The sequence below is a fragment of the Manihot esculenta genome, chromosome 17, assembly GCF_001659605.2.
Source record: "Manihot esculenta cultivar AM560-2 chromosome 17, M.esculenta_v8, whole genome shotgun sequence".
Lineage (NCBI taxonomy): Eukaryota > Viridiplantae > Streptophyta > Magnoliopsida > Malpighiales > Euphorbiaceae > Manihot > Manihot esculenta.
In genome coordinates, this window is record NC_035177.2 from 29,015,925 (window position 1) to 29,035,336 (window position 19,412).

The 19,412-nt window shown below is 33.4% G+C and overlaps 3 protein-coding genes across 5 annotated transcripts; 1 reads left to right on the forward strand and 2 right to left on the reverse strand.

Moving 5' to 3' along the window:
• The first annotated feature begins 1,916 nt into the window (after nt 1-1,916).
• On the forward strand, nt 1,917-2,646 carry LOC122722189. Its single transcript, XM_043952317.1, has one exon. It carries the CDS (start codon nt 2,150-2,152, stop codon nt 2,372-2,374), a length of 225 nt encoding a protein of 74 aa, XP_043808252.1. The 5' UTR covers nt 1,917-2,149; the 3' UTR covers nt 2,375-2,646.
• A 1,492-nt stretch (nt 2,647-4,138) lies between these two features.
• LOC110605001 (probable calcium-binding protein CML25) lies at nt 4,139-5,032 on the reverse strand. The gene has a single exon (XM_021743287.2). The coding sequence runs from the start codon at nt 4,998-5,000 to the stop codon at nt 4,299-4,301; it is 702 nt and encodes a 233-aa protein (XP_021598979.1). The 5' UTR covers nt 5,001-5,032; the 3' UTR covers nt 4,139-4,298.
• Nucleotides 5,033-8,143: 3,111 nt separating this feature from the next.
• LOC110605073 (protein VAC14 homolog) lies at nt 8,144-18,627 on the reverse strand. 3 transcript variants are annotated; one of them, XM_021743374.2, is made up of 21 exons: nt 18,485-18,627; nt 18,133-18,366; nt 17,921-18,034; nt 17,535-17,600; nt 14,794-14,883; nt 14,575-14,694; nt 14,444-14,472; nt 14,206-14,348; nt 14,007-14,101; nt 13,673-13,759; nt 13,403-13,510; nt 13,220-13,311; nt 12,930-13,011; nt 11,890-11,955; nt 10,884-10,999; nt 10,663-10,783; nt 10,324-10,485; nt 10,111-10,239; nt 9,418-9,486; nt 8,695-8,994; nt 8,144-8,609 (listed from the first exon to the last, which is right to left on the reverse strand). In XM_021743374.2, the coding sequence occupies exons 2-21, from the start codon at nt 18,220-18,222 to the stop codon at nt 8,505-8,507; spliced, it is 2,184 nt and encodes a 727-aa protein (XP_021599066.1). In that variant the 5' UTR covers nt 18,223-18,366; nt 18,485-18,627; the 3' UTR covers nt 8,144-8,504. The 3 variants fall into 3 exon arrangements, with proteins under 3 accessions (XP_021599066.1, XP_021599065.1, XP_043808454.1); XM_021743373.2 differs by having other exon boundaries at nt 18,133-18,597; XM_043952519.1 differs by lacking the exon at nt 9,418-9,486 and having other exon boundaries at nt 18,133-18,600.
• Nucleotides 18,628-19,412: the final 785 nt, after the last annotated feature.

The following is a 19,412-nucleotide window of genomic DNA, read 5'->3' on the forward strand; positions in this document are numbered from 1 at the left end:
CGGTTTTTTCGGTTTTTTTCTGATCAAAACCGAACCGAACCGAAATAATCGGAATTTTTAAAATTTAAAACCGAACCGAACCGAAATGTATAAAAAACCGAATCAAAATTTTAAATCGGTTCGGTTCGGTCGGTTTTTTCGATTTGAACCGGATTCTGCTCAGCCCTAACCGCAAATACAATTAATTCAAAGCCATGGGTGCAATTATAAATAATAAAATTCGTGATTTTTTTTTTGCTATTTTCTCTATATTGTAAAATTTATTTTCTTTTGCTCTCTATTTTTTTTCTTATTATTTAAATACAAATTAAATAATATTTTCTTCCCAAATTTCCAATCCTTTCTTATTTTATCGCCGTCCAAGTGTTAAGGGAAGAAAAACGGTAGAGGCCCATCGGATACAATTCAGTGGACAAAGGAGCAAGTGAAAGAGAACCACGTGGCATGATTATACTAATACTTCACGCATTAGACTTCCGGCGAATCTGACCAGCAGCATTAGCAGGCTTAACCGTTTAACCGACCACCTGAGCAATAATGAACACGTCAACAAAGCACCTCAAACTTGGTCCAATTAACTAAAACCACGTGGCTTGTGGATACGTACCAACCGTGATCATTATCCAAACGGTCCTTTGTCGTCAGAATTACAGGTATACATATATGATAGATCACTCAATCATGGGTTACACCATTCAAATAATCAATATTTTTTTTATAGAAATTTTTTATATCTTTCGTTCGCCATTAGATTTGAAATTAATAATTTTATAAAATTTAATTTTTTTTCTTTATAATTTTATCATTTAAAATAAAAAATTTAATTTTAACTTAAATTTTTTTATCATACATAATCATATTAAATTTATTTTAATTATTTTTTGTAAAATTATTCATAAAAAATAGTAAATATATTAAATTTTAATAAAAATATAGATTATGATAATTGATTTTTTTAATATAAAATTTAGATATTAGAATTTTCTTTTATCCTCCTGTTTTTTTTTACGATATGGAATGAAAAAAAAAAAAAACAAGAACGGTATTTCTCTCATTTTTAGTATAGCGAGTTATTGACGAGATGCTCCAACGATAAACTATTAGTTCATAACAGAGCATGCTGCTGATAATTGCATTGTTATAGCTGGACTGAGAGGGCGCCGGCCGCATAGAGAGTTGAATGTGGTCGGAGGAACATGTGAAAAAGGAGGTAGGAATGAAGCCATGTTTTTCAGGTCAAGAAGCTCTCATTAATTACGTTGTTTTCACTGAATTCGGTGCTAGTACGATGTGCTTTTGCCTTTACATGTGCTCAACATTTTAATTTTAATTTTAATTTAAATTTTTGTTTTATATACAATGTCAATAATATATTAATTAACTTATCTAATATGTATTAAAAAATAAAATTTTATTAATTTCAATAATTAATTAAAAGAGGGAATGTGTTAGAAAGAAAATATAAAAATTTATTATTTTAATTATATTCTTTTATTGAAGACAAGTAGACAGTGAATCTGCATTATTTTGGAAGTGATTTGAATGAGGGCAGATCCAAAGGGGTATTCATGTAATTTCTTAAAACATTACATATTTTTTAATACTTTCCAACATTGCTAAAATTCAAGATTTTTAGTTGATTTTATTATATGATTATCTTTGTATACCATTCTCTTTTTTCATGTATATTACTTTTTTTTATAAATCTGATATTTAGATTGAGCCTTTGTGAATCCGCCGCTGGAAATTGATGTGTACATAACAGAAGGAATGTGTATTGGCTTAATGTGTGTGAAAGCAGTTGCCTAGCCAGCCCAATAGGGGAAAAAAAAGAAGAAGAAAGGAAATATACTTAAAACAAAAGGGCAATTTTGGTATAAAATCACATAATCATGTCATTGCTGATTGCTTACACGGTTCAACGGATCCCTCTTAAAATGGTAACAAATGGAGCAACTTAAATGCCATTGTCTATCACCTTCCTTAATGACCAAAACTTGTCCTTTTTCCCCTCTTCCTTCTAATATATATACTTCCCAATTCGTTTAGGACTTTTCACAAGCAGGTGTGCAGACCCTAAAGTGTGATCTCTTTCTTTAACACCCCCCCTTAAACAAGAAGTGGTTTGGAGATCAATTTCGGCTACCAAATGGAGGAGAAGCACGTCAAGCACAACAAAAGCTATCATGGAGATGGAGAGGTGGGTTGTCTTCCAATTCACAGTCAAGTCATAAAGATCAAACAAGAATTCAAGAAGATCCAGCATCCGGGGCTGAAGCAGACGGAGATGCGACGTGTTATATACAAGATCACAAGGGAACGCTCGCGTTCGCCTCTGGGTTTAGCGGAGAGACCCATCTCAGTCGGAAACTAATGGAAGGTTTACCAGAGATCGTTTATGAATATCATGGTGAAAATTTTCAGCGTAGCAGATGCTCCTTGATGGGTTTAGAAATCTTTTTATTTGCTCTTATTTCTAGGTATATCACCTCTTCCCCCCCCCCCCCCCTCTCGTCGGCTTTTAGGCTCTGCCTCTAGTCCAGTTGCTCTGTTTTTGAGATTCTGTACTCTGTACATATCTTTGATCAAGAGATAAAAGGTAGAAAGTTAATTAAAGATGTGATGAAATCTTTCCTTTTCGTTTTTTCTCTTTATTTTATTTTCATTCTTGAGATAGTTTCATCCTTCATCAATTTTATATGGAGAATTTCTCTGCCCAAAAAAAATTCATTGCAAATCCATTTACAATTTTAATTTTTTTATAATTAAAAAAATTGAGTTCTTTTCTTTTTATAAGAGAATTCTTAAAAAGTTAATTTTTTGAACAAGATGGAAGTTGAAAATAATTTTTTGAAAGGGATGGTGTCATAGCCCACAAGATAGTTAGCAAGCGAGCATGCGTAATGATTTGGCAAAGGAGAAGGTCCGATTTTAAACAAAAAGTATCTCACACCACCAACCTTCCTCCCAACATGAAGAAAAGAAAACGCCAATATTTTATTCTTCCCCTTGAGCCTCAGCCCAATTTCTGCTTCTCATCATCATGACTTCACATGCGCTGCTGGGGCTGCCATACAAGTGTCGGTCGCTGAACCCATATGACGACTCAAAACTTTAACGGTTTTGGCCAACTGCATATCTAACAAAACTGCCACCTTTTACATCACCATGCTGCAGCAGCAGACCCCATTTGAACTCTCATCACCTGTATGATTAGAGATTTTTTCTGAATTCTGATTTGATGGCAATTTCAGTTGAAGATGAAACACCCCATCTCAACAATGATTCATCATCCATTATATGTTTTGGTGGGGAAGTGTCCCATTGCAATCACACTGTTCTGTAACAGTGCCAAAATTCAATATGAATTAAACGATCTAGTTGAATTCAATTCCAAGATTAAATTTTTTTAATGAATTTTTTATTTTTTATATTATAATTTAATTAAAATATTTTAATTTTAATTAAAATTTAATCTCTTTATATTATTAGAACAGTAAAATATTGATTCTTAGTTGGGCCAGAGTTTTCCATAGCTTAAACACTTAAACCTTTCAAAAAGCCCACCATCAATTTAGCAGTCGCTTCAACAGTTTTTTCTTTTCTTTTTTTTTTTTTTTTTTAAAGATTTTCATTAAAAGAAAACCAACATTTTTTTATTAGGATTTGAATTTGAATTTTCATATTCTTTAAAACGGCTCTATTACCCACTAAACGAAAGCCAATCCTTTTATTAAAGGAGTGGTGAGTTTTGAAAAAGCTTCTTGAAGATGAATATGCAATTTAAGTCAAACTGGGTTGAAACTTTCCCATGTTATTGGAAGTCCTCCAACCAATTGGGTCATCAATATCCCACGTTTCCTAGCTGCTGTATTTTCATTTTCCATCAAATCAAACAAAATCCAGATAAATCCATTTGATTTCTATCCACTCCTATCTTATCTCAATTATTTGTTCAATTTTCAACCTATCTGAATTATTATAAATTGAAATAAATTAAAAAATTACTATCCTAAATATGAAATTTCGAATTACGTGAGATCTTTCAAATATAATCAAAAGTGCCCATTCACAGTTCGGAAGATCAAAATCCATGGAAAGAAGGAGAAGAAGAAGAAGAAGAAGAAGAAGAAACCCATTAGACAAAAGTAATGATAAACCACTGTGTTGCATCGAAATAATATTCACAGTGTTTCTGATCAAAATCAAGCAAACACAAAAAAAAACAAATCAGAAAATGGAAGCTATTAGATCTCAGAACCCAGAACCACCTCTTATGCCGCCGCAGAACCATTGATTCAACTGAGACCATTATTGGATTCCCATTTAACACCCACCGTCATCATGACCTTGAACTCCTCAAAATCGATCATCCCATTGCCGTCACTATCGACTCCACTAATCATTTTCTTGCACTCTGCAATAGAGCAGTCCTCGCCGAGGCTGGCCATCACTTTATGCAACTCCTCTGCAGAAATCGACCCGTTTCCATCAATGTCGTAAACAGAGAAAGCATCCTTCAAATTCTCTAGAACTTCATCAGTATCAACCCCTTGTGTATTCAACTGTACAAACTCTTGAAAATCGATGAACCCATCTCCATCGGCATCGAATTCAGTGATCATCTTACGCAGCTCCTCCTCGTTGGCCTGGTGGCCGAGGCTGGACATAATGGAGCCAAGCTCAGAGGAGGAGATCTTCCCATCTCCATTGACATCAAATTTCTTGAAAACTTGCTCAAGTTCTTCAAGCTGGGTGTTGAGTTTGAAGGACTGAGATCTCGATCCGGTGAATGGAGGAGCAACAGTGGATGAATCAACAGAAGAATCATCTGATTTCTTAGATTTCTTGAGGTGGAAAAGCTCTTTAAAGCCCATAACTAGAGCCTGGAGGTAGGTTCCTAAAATGAAGTTTTCTGAGAGGGAAAATGGGAATATATTATATATGTGCTTTTTTGTGAAGGGAATTTGCTCTTGTGCTTTCTTTAAAAGTGTTTGCATGTTTCACAAATTAATGAGGTTTGATTTCAATGGCAGGCCTTTAAAAGAATGTGAAAAGATCACAATTTTTTTTTTTATTTGTTCATTGATAATGTTGAGTGAACTTAGTCTGAGGAGGAACAGTCTCACTGTGGTCACTTGTCTCTGCCATGATCATTTAATTTTCCATGGTACGCATGCGAATTGATTTACTAGGCGAATGGGTCGGCTATCTTTTCTCTTCCCCTACGGACTGGGCTGGAAGATGAGATTAGAACTGAAGTTTAGGGAAGTTTGATCTTAGACTAGGCTGAAAGGACTGGACCGACCTGATTGAGAGGCTTTAGAGGGAGTCCGTCTTCAGGCCGAACGGGCTGAACCTAATTGATGCGAGAGGTTTAAGAGTTTTCAAGTAATGGACTGTTATCATGAGTCAGGTCTCAGATCGAGGTGAGGTGGTGAAATCTAGCAGTCATAATTATAATTATGGGCAATGAATAAATAAAAGATTTTGAGTTTTTATTGATCTTCAAGATGAAAGAAAATGTAAATTTGGAAATATAATTTAGTTTTTATTGATCTTTATAATCAAATTGATCGTAAAAAATAAAAGAATGAAAAAATAAAAATAATTTATAATATAATCTCTAAAATTTTTAAAAAATATCTTAATTTTTGAATTTAATTTCTAAAATTTAGATTTTATTAATAAAATATTTATCATGATAAACTCATTATTATCCAATTATAAATTAAAAAAGTCAATTCAATATAAAATATTAAATTATTATGAATCTTAAATTTACCGAGAATGAACCTCTTTTGTTTTTAAATCAGATAGTATATAAATAATAAGATTAATAAAGTTTTTTAATAATAAGATTAATAAATTTCTTTAAAATCATGACACTTGTGTACCAAATTTAAAAGGTTTCATAAGTTTAATGAAATTGCACTAAATTTAAAAGATTTTATAAATTTAATCAAATTAGTTCACTGAACACAGAATTTTTCATGACATACAAAAATCATAATAATATTTTTGACCTAATCAAAATCAAGAATAAAAGGACAGACCCTTCAAAGCTCACAAAATTAGAACAAGATGCTGATCTCTTATGCATCAACCGTGCAGTATCGAAATCATAGATGCACGGGCAAAAAAATGAACTTATGTAACTAACAGGATATGAAACATGCAAATACTTTTAAAGAAAGCATAAGAGCAAATTTTACTTTATTCCACATATTTGACTTGAACGTTACACTGGTACGAACTAACCGATTTTACATTTATTAGTCAACCGCTCTTTATTAATTAATTATTTGACACACTTACGAGAGAATACTTCATACCAATTTAATGAGACGTGACACAAAAATATCAGAATGATCAAAGATATATGTACTATAATTCAACTCAAAAGAGAATCATTTTCTCTTCTTAGCACTTGTCTGTAGATTTCTGACTATTTTTTCATATTTTACAGTTTTCTTTTTAAAATCGAACGTAGAAAAATTCATATAAAAATTTTAAAATCATTCGCTCTTCATCAAAATAATCAGGACTAATCTTATTATCGAATTAAATTATAGCCTAGATGTCCATATATTTGATTACATTGAATCATCATGTACTAAAATTGTGATTGATTAATAATCTAATAATAAATTTTAATAAAAAAATTACTTTATTAACAGAATAAAACTTAATAATTAAATCATTTTTCATAAAAAAAAAAATTCAATTACATTATGGTTTTAACCATTAATATTATCCAGCAAAAAGAAAAGCCTATAAGCATATCTGCAAATGGAATGGACTTAGATCATGATCCATGAATTATCTGTATGAAATTGAAAAAGCAGTAACTTCTTTTCTGGGCAATTCTTACCTAAATCTAATTTATGTGAATCTCCTTACATGTTATCTCTTGAGCCCACTATAAATTGGATTTAAATAAATTTGTTCTCTGCTCTCTATATGGCAGTAAAGGGCCATATCATTGTTATAGTTGAGGGCGTATAATTAGTTGATTCTTCAATACTAAATGAGTGTGACAATAAGGGTAATGCAGCAGTCCATAAAGCCACAAGGAAATCTCAATTACCATTCAACAAAACATATTTAAGAACCCCAATAATTCTAAATTTCCTCCAATCATCGATCCTATTATTGGAGGTCAATTTAGTCTCAACTTTTAGTTGAAGACATCTTTGGAGTCTTGGGTATGTAATACAATGAAAACGAAGTGAAGAAACTAAAGATACATACAAATCTCATTTGATCCAATGGATGCTGACGAGGAAGGAACATTGCGTCTCAATTTCAAATGGATGCTCATGCTGTCTCTTCTGTATACCAATCTCGGCTAATTTTTGTCCCATACGATTTCTACAGCACGTGATTTGAATACTACTGTAGTAGAGGACATATTATTGGCTGATCACCCATAATAACTCAACTTCGTATTAACGTGATTTGTCACTGACAGTTTGTTTTATAAATTTCGAATTCAGAATGAAATCAAACTAATAAAACTAATTAATAGCCTCAATTTTAAAAAATTTATAATAATTTAATTAAAACACCCTTTAAATAGTTATACTTTTTTCACATATTATTATTAAATAACTTAAAACTAATAAAAATATAAATTAATGTTATTCTAAAATTTTTTTAATTGACATAATTTGGTAAAACAACTCTAAAACAACAATTATCATGAAATATTTCTAGTAACGGATACGGTTTGTTATAATCTCGGTCCGCTTTTCATTTCTCCAGACAGCAATATAACCTATTTTCAATACTCTCCCCCTGGACAAAAAACGGTTGCATATAGCATATGGCCCAATAGATTTCTACAGTTACTTAATATTTTTGAATTCTACACCTTTGATTCTATGGATTTACTCAAATTTTTCGCATTACAGTGCAAAAAGTGAGGAATATGCCACCAATACAAAATATCTGGCGAAAGGCACAACTCGACTGGTCCTCCGCATATATATAAATTACCAGGACAAATTCAACTACTAAACTCATGGCAGTGGTCCTTCAGAACTAGTAAGTACTAATTCAAGTGTGAAAGGGAAATACAAAGAATTTTTTTTTCCTGGGGAAAAAAAATAATATATGCATAAATTTGCGAAGAATGATGTGTACATGGAATTGACCGAATCCTTTATAAGGTCACCATAACATCTGTGGACTAGACAAAAACAAACTGCATATTCTCTAAATATTTTGCTCTTTTGCCCATATGGCTTTCAATGAAAAAAAATAAAAGAACCAAATGGGCATGCTCTGTTTCTGTTTACAAAGAAAAGAATAGCTCAGGAAAGCCCAAGCTTATCTTAGTTCAAAACCCAATTTTTTAACCATTCCCAACCTCCACAAATTTTAACAGAATATGCTACGATATACAATTTTACAAGTTATACCAGATCTTAACCATTCCCCTGCATGCTGGGATGAGTGTACAATTGACTCCAAAACTAAGGCAGGAAACACCACCGTGTTCAAAGCTGTAGCTGTCCTGGGCCTCTCCTAGATGATCTTGAAGGAGGCCTATTCATCTCTGCTGCAGGAGGCTGTCGACGGGTATCTTCTGGTCTTTGTATTTCCTGCACATATAACAGCGCACATTATCATTTAAAGATAAAGCACAAGCAAGCCTTCATTAACAACTTTCAAAGAAATTATGCAAACCTTCAATGAAGTAGAACTGTTGCGCGACTGTATTTGTGCCTTTACATGCATGCGATGCTGGTGCTGGATTTGTTCAAACTGTTGAAGCCTTAAGCCAAAATTAATTCCATTATGCAGACTAGAATTCCCGACATCCTGATTTACATCACCATCCTCAGAGATTTGTGATCCACTTGGAATGTGATGTAGAATTTGAGAGTATGGGTTTCCTGATGATGTTCGCTTAATTTGATCACCATTGAAGGAATATGAAGGGACGGTTTTTAAACGGGTCCGTAATATCTTAAAAGCAGCACTTTGCTGTATCCAAGGATCAAATACAAAAGCATGTAAGGGTCCACACACTAATAGAAACCATTAATTAACAATTACTAATGCAATACATGCTGAAATAAAAAATGAGGAATCCAACATTCACTCTCCTATCAATTCTTTGATTTAGAAGCCTCTCGCAGAAATGATCTTTTTGCATCTCTCCTTCCAAATACTAAAATCATAGAATAGTGGAAGAACTTATATCCTATATTTAAAATGCACAAGGAGAAACGGAATACAACAGGGCACACATGCAAATGGCAACTCCTCATCCTTCACAACCACACATGTTCAAACATAAATGTAACAGATATGAAGCATTAGCACATGCAATGTTAAAGTAGCTACCTTTGCCCATTACAGTGACAATGAAATTTCAACACTAGAACTATATAATGTCAGGTATACCTGCGGCAGTAACATCAAGAGACCATTCAAAGCCTTTAATAACCATGTGTACCTTCCGGGTTCAAGAAGCTGCAAAAACCCAAAAATAGCTCTGAAACTCGAGAAAATATTCCCACTTAATAAGGCAGGCAAATGCAGGAATAGAAAACTAACCAACCATCATAATCTACGAAAAGTTGAATGGCATTAATCAGAAAACATACAGATCATTTATGTAAATGTATGATAAGCAGCCAACTACAATTAGTCCAGGAAATACAGAAGACAGTTTTAACAATAATAATCATACATCACTTGTATGTTGAGCCACCACTGTGTCCCATGTACAGGGAGGGATTATATTACAACATAAACAACACAGAAATGTTCATTCATTGACAAAACATCCGCCCCAGGGGCTTTGTTTGGTATCAGCACACCATCAAAAGTAACAATCTGAAATCTCCATTAGACCAACCTTGCAAGGAATATCCAGAGGAAAACAAAGAAATATGACAAACAAAAGAGTCCAACTAGCAGACTGACTTTTTAATTTAGGACATGGACAGAAGATGCTCATGCAATAATTAATCACCAAAACATGCACAAAGAAATGAAACATCAAGGAATTCTACATCCTTGGTAAGTATGTCACATTTAAGCATGATAATTTAAGCAGGTAGAAAGGTAAATTATGAAGTTTCAATTACGCACCTGCAATCTGAGGTAAGCAAAGATGGGGGTTTCTAGCAAGCGAATCAATTTATCGAGCTGGACCAAGAATTTGACATTGATATCTTCCTCTACCAGTGACTGAATCACCACACTTGCATGCTGGTATGTCTGAAAACAAATGATCACAAGTACAACAAAATCAGAGACAGAGACAAAAGCAAGGTTTTGGGCATGAAAAATTTTACTATTTACCTGTGCTAATAGGCAAAGGCTTATAATTGCCATAGGTGAATGGCACCATGAAGCATACAAAGAAACAAACAAGTCTTTTCCAGCAGGATTTACAAGTGATTGCTTCAAAAGTTGCCGAAGCTCAGCTAGTTCAGAAGAGGTAAGTAAGATCAAATTTAGAGCCTGAAAAAACACGAGATGAGTAAATACACAAAATACACCATTGGAGTTAAAATATTGAAATTGAAAAACAATAAACTTTACTCTATATTCAAAGGTTTCAGCCATATCATAACAAAAACTGATTTATGTGAACTTCAATAATTTGCAGCGATTTACTTTTCGGAAGAATGACCACACCTGAACCATAATTGATGCAAAATCCAGATCAGCTTCACCCTCTAGTATTGTAGAGAGTTCCCGATAGACCCTTTCAGCATCTAATAGTACACAGAGTCTTCGGATTATCAAAGCACCACGCCTGAGACACGATGTGAATAATTGAGAATAACTAAATCAAAAAATTGAGAAAAGAAGAAGAAGAAGAAGAGGAAAAGAAACTAGAAGGGAAACACACTCACTTTTCCAGAAGAGAATTATCAATACGGAAATTATGCACTAAGAAAACAACAAGTTGACGGAAATGTTGTGGATCTTTTGCTATGCATGCATGAACCTCAAGAACGAGAAGAACCACCTGGAAAGATGTTCAGAATTGCACCAAAATAAACAAATGAGAGACTAGAAGTTACAAAATAGGACACAGCATTAGAAAAATGCAAATTTGATCTATAAAAGAAATAATAGTTAGAATAGGAACTCAATAAGATCAAATCTAAGATTGCTTGAATTTATCTTCAATAAAAGAAGAGCTATCATGAAGCAGGAAAAAGCAATTAGAAGTAACTTTCTTATACATCAAAAAGAAAAAAAAAAAGTTGCACTACAGAATACTATGACCCAAATTTCAGTTTCTTTTCCTATTTTATGACTTCTGAATTTACACTTCTACCATAACTAATAGTACTTTCAGTGCAAGACGCTCTTTCACACAATTTGACAAAGTACAGACTAATACTCTAATGACATGAGAGATTTTACGCAACTGAATACATGAACGTAAAGTTCAAAGCATGCATGTTTAACACACCATAGTTTGGTGTATCTCATCTTTGCAATCCTGTGATTCACTTTTGTTAATTTGCTACAAGGTGATTTATAGAAGATATGGAAAGCAAATAAGCATATGGAAATCAGAAATAGATGCCCAGATCTTTTTATCTCAATGGAGACAATTTTTTTCCGGTTCCATGTGCTCTAATGTTATGGCATTCACACCTTTTCTAAACCACATGCAGGTGAAGTGTCAAGAAAAGAAGTGAATATGGTGCAGAAGGAACATAAAATAAAAATCACCTAAGCCTTAAATCCAATCCAGTTGGGGTCAACTACATGAATCCTTCATAGGGCTAAATAACACAAAAGTGAAAAAACTAAGGGGTATCATTTCAGTCTAACATATTCTGCAAAATTAAAATAAAAAAAAACCATGGAAGATGAAAAACACAATCACTAGTACATAATTACCTCATCCGAAGGATCTGAAAGTGCTTTTAGAAGGGTATCAAATATATCATTCAGAAAACTTAAGACCTGTTTCATATTGGAAATTAAACATGAGGCACTAACCAGATTCAATTAAGAACCAAAACTCAAAAAAAGAAAAATAATCAGTGAACAGATTACATGAACCCAAAGTAGTGCTGCACTGAAAGTGGAGGACATGAATCATGTTTCTCGATAGCATGGCCATCTCATGCTCCCTAATAAAATAACATGTTTTTTGTCCCCCTGAATGAAAGTTCCACTAACACTCGTTTGAAGTGTATATAATTAATTAAGATTGTAATATATATATTTATATAACCTAAGTAGCTATAATTATAAGTGTATATAATTTAATATTGTCATTTATTTTCTACTACTTTTTCAATAATTTTAGTCATAAATCCATTAATCTACCTTATAATCCATAATATATAATTATATCACATGTTACATATGTATCTTTTAATAAAAGATTATACAATTAAAAAATATTTAGAAATAATATAATAATATTACTAAGAACTACATATAATATATTATCATTTTACAATTAGTATTATTGTTGTTCTGAGTTAGAAATTTAAGTTTGTTTTTACCATTTAAAACAAACATAAGAATGTTGTAAATTTACGTGTAAAACCAAGTCTTGAACTGAAATGAAATTGGAACTAGAACTGGACTGCATTGAAATTGCTTAGAACTGGATGAAAACAGGAAACAAAATATTGTTCTTAAACATCAAAGAACTGAAGGTTCAATTTCATCTCCAGTATGGTTCCTAAAAATCAATGAACTGAAGGTTTGATTCTGGAATCGAAACCAGAACCGAACACCCCTAAGAAGATGCAGGAAAATGCGCTTTTGGAATCATTGGGGACAGAATGGTTGATGTTTCAACTACATGAGCCTTTTTAAAAAATTATAGAAAAAGATTATTTTGCTACAGCCTGTGATATAAAAATTTTCAAAACAACAAACAAATACAAGATGTATAGCATTTATAGATGATGCATCATTACCTCAGCCCGATGCCTGTTTAGGAGTGTTGATATCCAGTGCAGTGCTTCAATTCGTGTGGCCTCCCACTCACTGGACAATTGGCTGAATGTTGAAAAGATCAACAACAAATGTAAGGTCATTTTTTTAACATTGATAGCTTATTATGAACCGTATGACTACCTTAAACAAGGGACCCTAGTCAGCAATTCTTATTTTGCAATACAGAAGTGCTATGTCAAAAAGAAAATTACTAGCAACATTTTAAAACCTATTTTCTCCCTCTTTTTAATCACAATTTATGAAACTACACCTTCTTGCAATGGAGAGTATTGCTTTAACATCAAATCCTTCAGCAGGATCAGCCTTTATTGCACGAAGTTCTTCATTGGTTTCACGAGCAACCTTTAAGACCAAGAAAGAAAGCATAGAATGCCTTAGACAACTGATACTTCAATTTATTTTTTCCAAAAGTTTAAATCATCATCCAACTTACCACTCTAATTTTCTCTTCTTTGTCTGATATACATGGCAGAATGGCTCCCAGGATATCAGCATAGTAAGGAACAAGTTGATCCCCACCAAGTTTTACAAATTCATTTATCTGCACAGAATAATATAAAAAAAACTGAAATAATCCATATGGAACAATAAATTGCAACAACTGCTCCAAAATTCTATTGCCCAAAAAGACATCAGAGATGATATTAGCAAATAATGCCAATAAGTACATATGTATATACACATTTACTATGAATCTACTTACCCATGTGATCGCAGTTAAACGAGTAAATTCATCTGGAGAAGCCGCCCTTTGCACCAGTATCTCAGCCATACGACCATAATCTACAGACTTCAACAGTAGCACTGCTCGAGTCAGAAAATTACAAATGAACAAAGATTTTGTTTTTCTTTTCTTTTCTTTGTCTTTTTTTTTTTCTTTTTTTTTTTTGGGGGGGGGGGGGGGTATGCTAGATATAAAATTATAGAAGTTTTTAACAAGCAAATCCACAGAGTGCACAAGCTTTTCTAAGGCAAGTGACCAGGAAGCAGAAACTACAAGAGCAAAATTTGGGATTTAACATCAGCAGAAGTCTTACTGGGGAGTTCTTGATCTCTTGGAGAAACTCAGAAAGAGCAGAATCAGCTTGTTGTCTGATTTCATGGCTAGAATCACTCAGCATATTAAACAAACCTGACGTTGACATGGAAGTTTGTGAGTACATATTCGAATTAGAAAGAAATATAAAAATACAAATTAAAGAAGCATACAGATTTTTTATAAGAAATGAAATTTACCATCAAGAAAATCTGGCAGAAAACCCAGCATATCTATATCTGGAACACTGTCCAACACGGTGATCCATCCAACCAAAAATTGGCGAACATAGGGGTTTAGGACATTCATGCGTTCTCTCAACAACGGTATAAATTCTTCAATGCTGACAAAGGACATCATAAAAATTTAAAAACACATAATAAAAGAGCAGTTGATAAAAATCTCTAGCTATTATTGGCCTATCCAACATTAACATACCTGAATTGATCACTTTCAGTAACAATGTCCTGTTTCATTATGGAACCATATGAGAACTGATTTCAAGTTTAAGGAGGCTCCTATCAACAAAGATATGTAACCAGCAAATACTTGTAGCTTAGGCAATTTACCTTTACAAGTCGATCCAAAAGATGAGCAGCACTTTGTACATTGGCATCTGAGTCTGCTGAAAGTTTACATAGGGCATCAAAAATTTGGTTAAAGAATACAATAAAATCTCCTCTCACCACCTGCATGTTAATAAAATATGGCACATTAAGGCATGTTATATCAAGAGGGCACAAAAAAAAGACCACCATGAAATATAAATCAACCACATCTATTCTAACCTTTGCAATGTTATATAGGGCTTCACAAGCATAATAACGAACTCTGCTATCTTGGTCAGAAAAAGAATTAAGCACAGGCGGCACAATTTGCTGGAAGATGCATTAAAAGCAAAAGATGAGTATAGTGGAAAATTTTTCAGCAATGATTATAATTCCAATTAAAATCATTACATAACATAACATGCTGGGACATCCTTCAGTTATTATTTCATAGAAATTTTGTCCTTAAGCTTGTAATCACAATATTGCATTAGCAAAAGTAATAGCATAAATTATGACATAAGAATGCAATTCCCATCTCTCTCCTTCCCTACCCTACCCAATACACACACACAAAAAGCATACAGAAAATACTCAAAGCAATGGTTAATGGCCTTCAGTACAATACTTACTGCTTCTTGTGGACAATGCCATAGTCGCAAATAAAAATCTTTCAAAAGCACTACGTATTTTGTGTTGCAAAATCAGGACTCAAGACAGGTTGAACTGGTGTGGACACTCTGATAACAGAAGTCCAAACCTCATTTTAGTGTCGCTTACAAGCACTTACTATCTTCTTGTCATTTTACCATACTTTATGCTCTTTTGCGGACAAGGCCATAGTGGACAAATAAACATGTACAAAAATGCATCAAGTACTTTGCCTTGCAATATCAGAATTTGGTCAAATTGGCCTGGAATTTCTTCTGGACATGCTGACAATAAATATCTAAACCCTACAACAGGCTATTAGTTCATTCTATAATTGAATTTCATTTCAATAGAAATAACATTCATATTTTATTACCAGATCCAAAATAATATCCAAATGTTTCTTGAATAAAAATATAGCAAGTGATCAATCAAAGTAGAAATTTAGAGGGGAAGGGGAAAAGGCGTTGAAGAATTTTGAGAGGAATTTTTTATTCTATTCCAATTGAATTAATTTTTATAAGATTTGAGTATTTATACACAAAGAATCAGCCTAAATTAGAAATATTTACGATAAGAATAAAATCTCTTAAATCAAGCCTAATTAGATCTCAAATATTTGAATCCTCCTAATTAGGAACCTTCTATGTTGGTCAACACTCCCCATCAAATTTGTGCATAGATATCGCACATGTCCAACTTGCAAACCAAGGAATCGTAGGCCTTGTTGTTGAGCCATTTGATAAACACATCAACTAGCTAGCTGATCATCGAAAGTCAAATGATCTAACCTCAAAACGCCATTTATTAACTTCTCTTTAATGAAGTGTCGATCAATCTCTATGTGCTCCCTTTCTGATAGTTTCAATTCCTCCAACAATCTCTGCAACGATAGGAGTTCATAAACACTTTATGCCATCGCTCTACATTCCGCCTCAGCACTTGACCGAGCAACAACACTTGGAGAAACACTTTGCTTCCCCAAGTGACAAGATTTTCTCCCACAAGTGTACAGTAACCACTAGTCGACCTTCTATCGTCAAGGAATCCAGCCCAATCTACATCTATGAATGAATGTATGCGAAAATGACCGTATTTAGAGAATAGAAGACTTTTCCCAGGAACAGACTTCAAGTATCGCAAAATGTAAAAATCAGCTTGCATATGTGAGAGGAGCCCATCGTATGTCTATTTGCGCCAAAATCAATAATCTGTGGGGCAGAATCAAGAGACGAAACAAAAGCATTATCAAAAGTCCTTACATTACCCACACAAGTCACTGTCATTTCAAGAAAAAATCACCCTTTTCCTATCAAAAAGGGTGAAAAATTATTGTTACTAAAGAAAGAATTAATGTTCACTAGCAAAAAAGGCACGAGTCTAGCATAATAGAAACGCGACTTGAAAGCGAGTTTGCTAGAAGCATCATTGACGGAAAACATCTCCCACGCTGGAAAAAGATGAACCAACTCACGGGTCCACACAGGTCAGAGGTGCAACTTGAAAGCGAATATGAAGGAAAGGATCGCGTCGAAACAGACCACCGAAAAATGTCACACATGCCGGCATGTGAAAAAGACACAGAATCTTGCGAGGGCGCGTGAGCCTCACACGCATGGCTTTCCGGCATCAGAGCTGGACGGCGACGGTCAGACGACCCTACTGGCAGGGGCGGTGAGATGAAAAAAGTTCCTAGATAGGGTAGTACCAAAAAGGTAGATACAAGGTTTTAGAAATTCTAAGAGAAAAATTGAATTTAAACCCTAAAATCAGAAAAAAAAAAAAAAAGAAGCTCTAATACCGTGAAGAATTTTGAAAAGAATTTCTGATTCTATTCCAATTGAATTGATCTTTACAGAGTTTGAGTATTTATCTAGAAAGAATCAACCTAAATGAGTAATATTTCCAATAAGAATAAAATCTCTTAAATCAAGCCTAATTAGAATACCAAAGGTTTGAATCCTTCTAATTAGGAGCCTTCTATGTTGGTCAACAAGTGTAAGGCAGTAATGAATTTATATCAAGGCTAATTAAATGAAAAATTAAATATTTTCAATTATTTAAGATATCAACGTGTCCCATTTTAAAATAGAACAAACTTAATGCAACATTGCATCCATGTGAATCTTTAAATCAAACAGAACCATAAGCAAATTAAAAAGCTGGTAACTGACATGCTTCTACTGAATTTACAATGACGAAGTTGAGCCATTTCTACTGAGCGCATTTCCAATAAAGGGGGAAAACATCTGGACTAGGCTACAAAAACTGGAAAGGAAGAAAAAGTTCCAAAATGAGCAGCAACTACAGAGTAGTGTTAGATCAATTACCTCCAGATGTTGGGCTGCTTCTGTAGTCAACCCTACAGTTGCAGCAGCTAGCCCTATCAATCCACCCTACAAGATTACATTCATAAACAGTGAAAAATAATAAAATTACACAATAACAAACATTGTAAACCAAACAGCGAGGATTCAAATCCAAAATTTCAACCACCACACATTTGGAATCAAGAAATTTGCGAGGATTCAATTCAATTGGTTTTTTCTACACCAATTGTCATGTTTGGACTGAAAGAATTCAATTTCTTTTAACTTTAAAAAAATTATTACGAACGAAATAGAATTCATGCATTATTGTGCAAGAATTCTTTTCTTGCAAATGATTTATGATTAATCAAACAAACTGAATTCTCATTCCTAAGTCATTTACAAACCTTGCGGTGGTTGGCTTGAGGCGAGTAGGTGAACTCCGTCGTCAACAAATTGATCACCGCAGATATCTTGTCATGATCCCCAGCAGCCGCCAGCTGCTTCACTATACCTTCAACCTACAACACACACACACCCAAAATTAAAAAGACCAACAAAACTAAACCATTAAAAAACCCTAGAAATGAAATTCTAAGAACTGAAAAGAGAGATAAACCTCGAGAGCAGCATTTTTGCGCTTCTCATAAAGCTTATCGGAGAGATTACGAAGAACAGAGGCCGGAACGACAGAAAGCGCGTCGGCCATATCCGGAGAAACACGAAAAACCTGAGAATCTCCGTCACTTAGATTTAAATTCCTGAAAGGAAACGGAAATTAAATTCGTTTCCTGATCTTCTCCTGTTCGAATCTAAACATTTTCATTAACTTCCTCTTAGTTAGGGTTCGCAGCTGAGGGAGATCACAGGAAGAGCAAGACGATGAAGAAATTATGGAAGGAAATCAGATCTAAGAGAAGAAGAAAAACAAGAACAAGAAGAAGAGCAATCGACAGTGATGAAAATGCGACCTAATTTTGAGAGGACGGGTCCGTTCGTTCTTTCGTTAGTCGTTTTAATCTTCTTTCTTTCTTTTTATTCTCTGTCCTGAGTTTTTTTTTTTGGGAAGGAAATATGTGTTTTTTTTTTTTAATTTTTTTTTTTAAAATAGTTTTCTTTGAGATGAGTTTCAAAGGTTGCACAGTTGTTGTGTTCACGGAGATGCTATCACTGCCTAAGCTAAATTCAACGGCCTGCAACTAATAAGCGTGTTTTTGTGAAATTACTAAATGCCCTTCCTTTTGTTTGGATAATTACATATCCATTCTCCATTTCACAGTTTTCACCGCTCGAGAGGGATTTTATTAATTATTATTATTATTTTTAATGAATTTTCAGACTTCTAATTTTATGTGTTAATCATATGGTCAATTCATCATTATCGAAATAATCTAGCCATATACATAAAAGGAAATAAAAGTGTAAGTTTATTCAAATGTTATAGTTGCTTCATATCCCTTCATGAGGATGCTATAGGAATAGCCTATCCCATATTGATTTCTTACTATCATAGATGTTTTCTTTCTTTTTTACAAAAAAAAAAAGAAAAAAGAAAAAAGTTCTAGTTGCTTCAGTGCAGATAAACTTAAAAAAAAAAGAAATTGAGATAACAAAATTAATAAAATAATGCAATTTATGTGCTGATACGAAATTTTTTATTTGCCCCTTTTGCTTTCAACCTAAAAGTATAACTTTATAAAGGCTACAAAGTGCCTCTGTTATGTGTATATTTATATACCACAAACTAAATTAATTATAAAATTATATAAGGATAAACAAAAAAGTTGGCAGAAAATTGCCAATCCAAGTTGAGAATTGAATGGCAAAAGTCATGAAGAAAACAAGAATAAGAATAAAAAAACAATGAATCCATTATCCATACACTAAATACTTTAATCT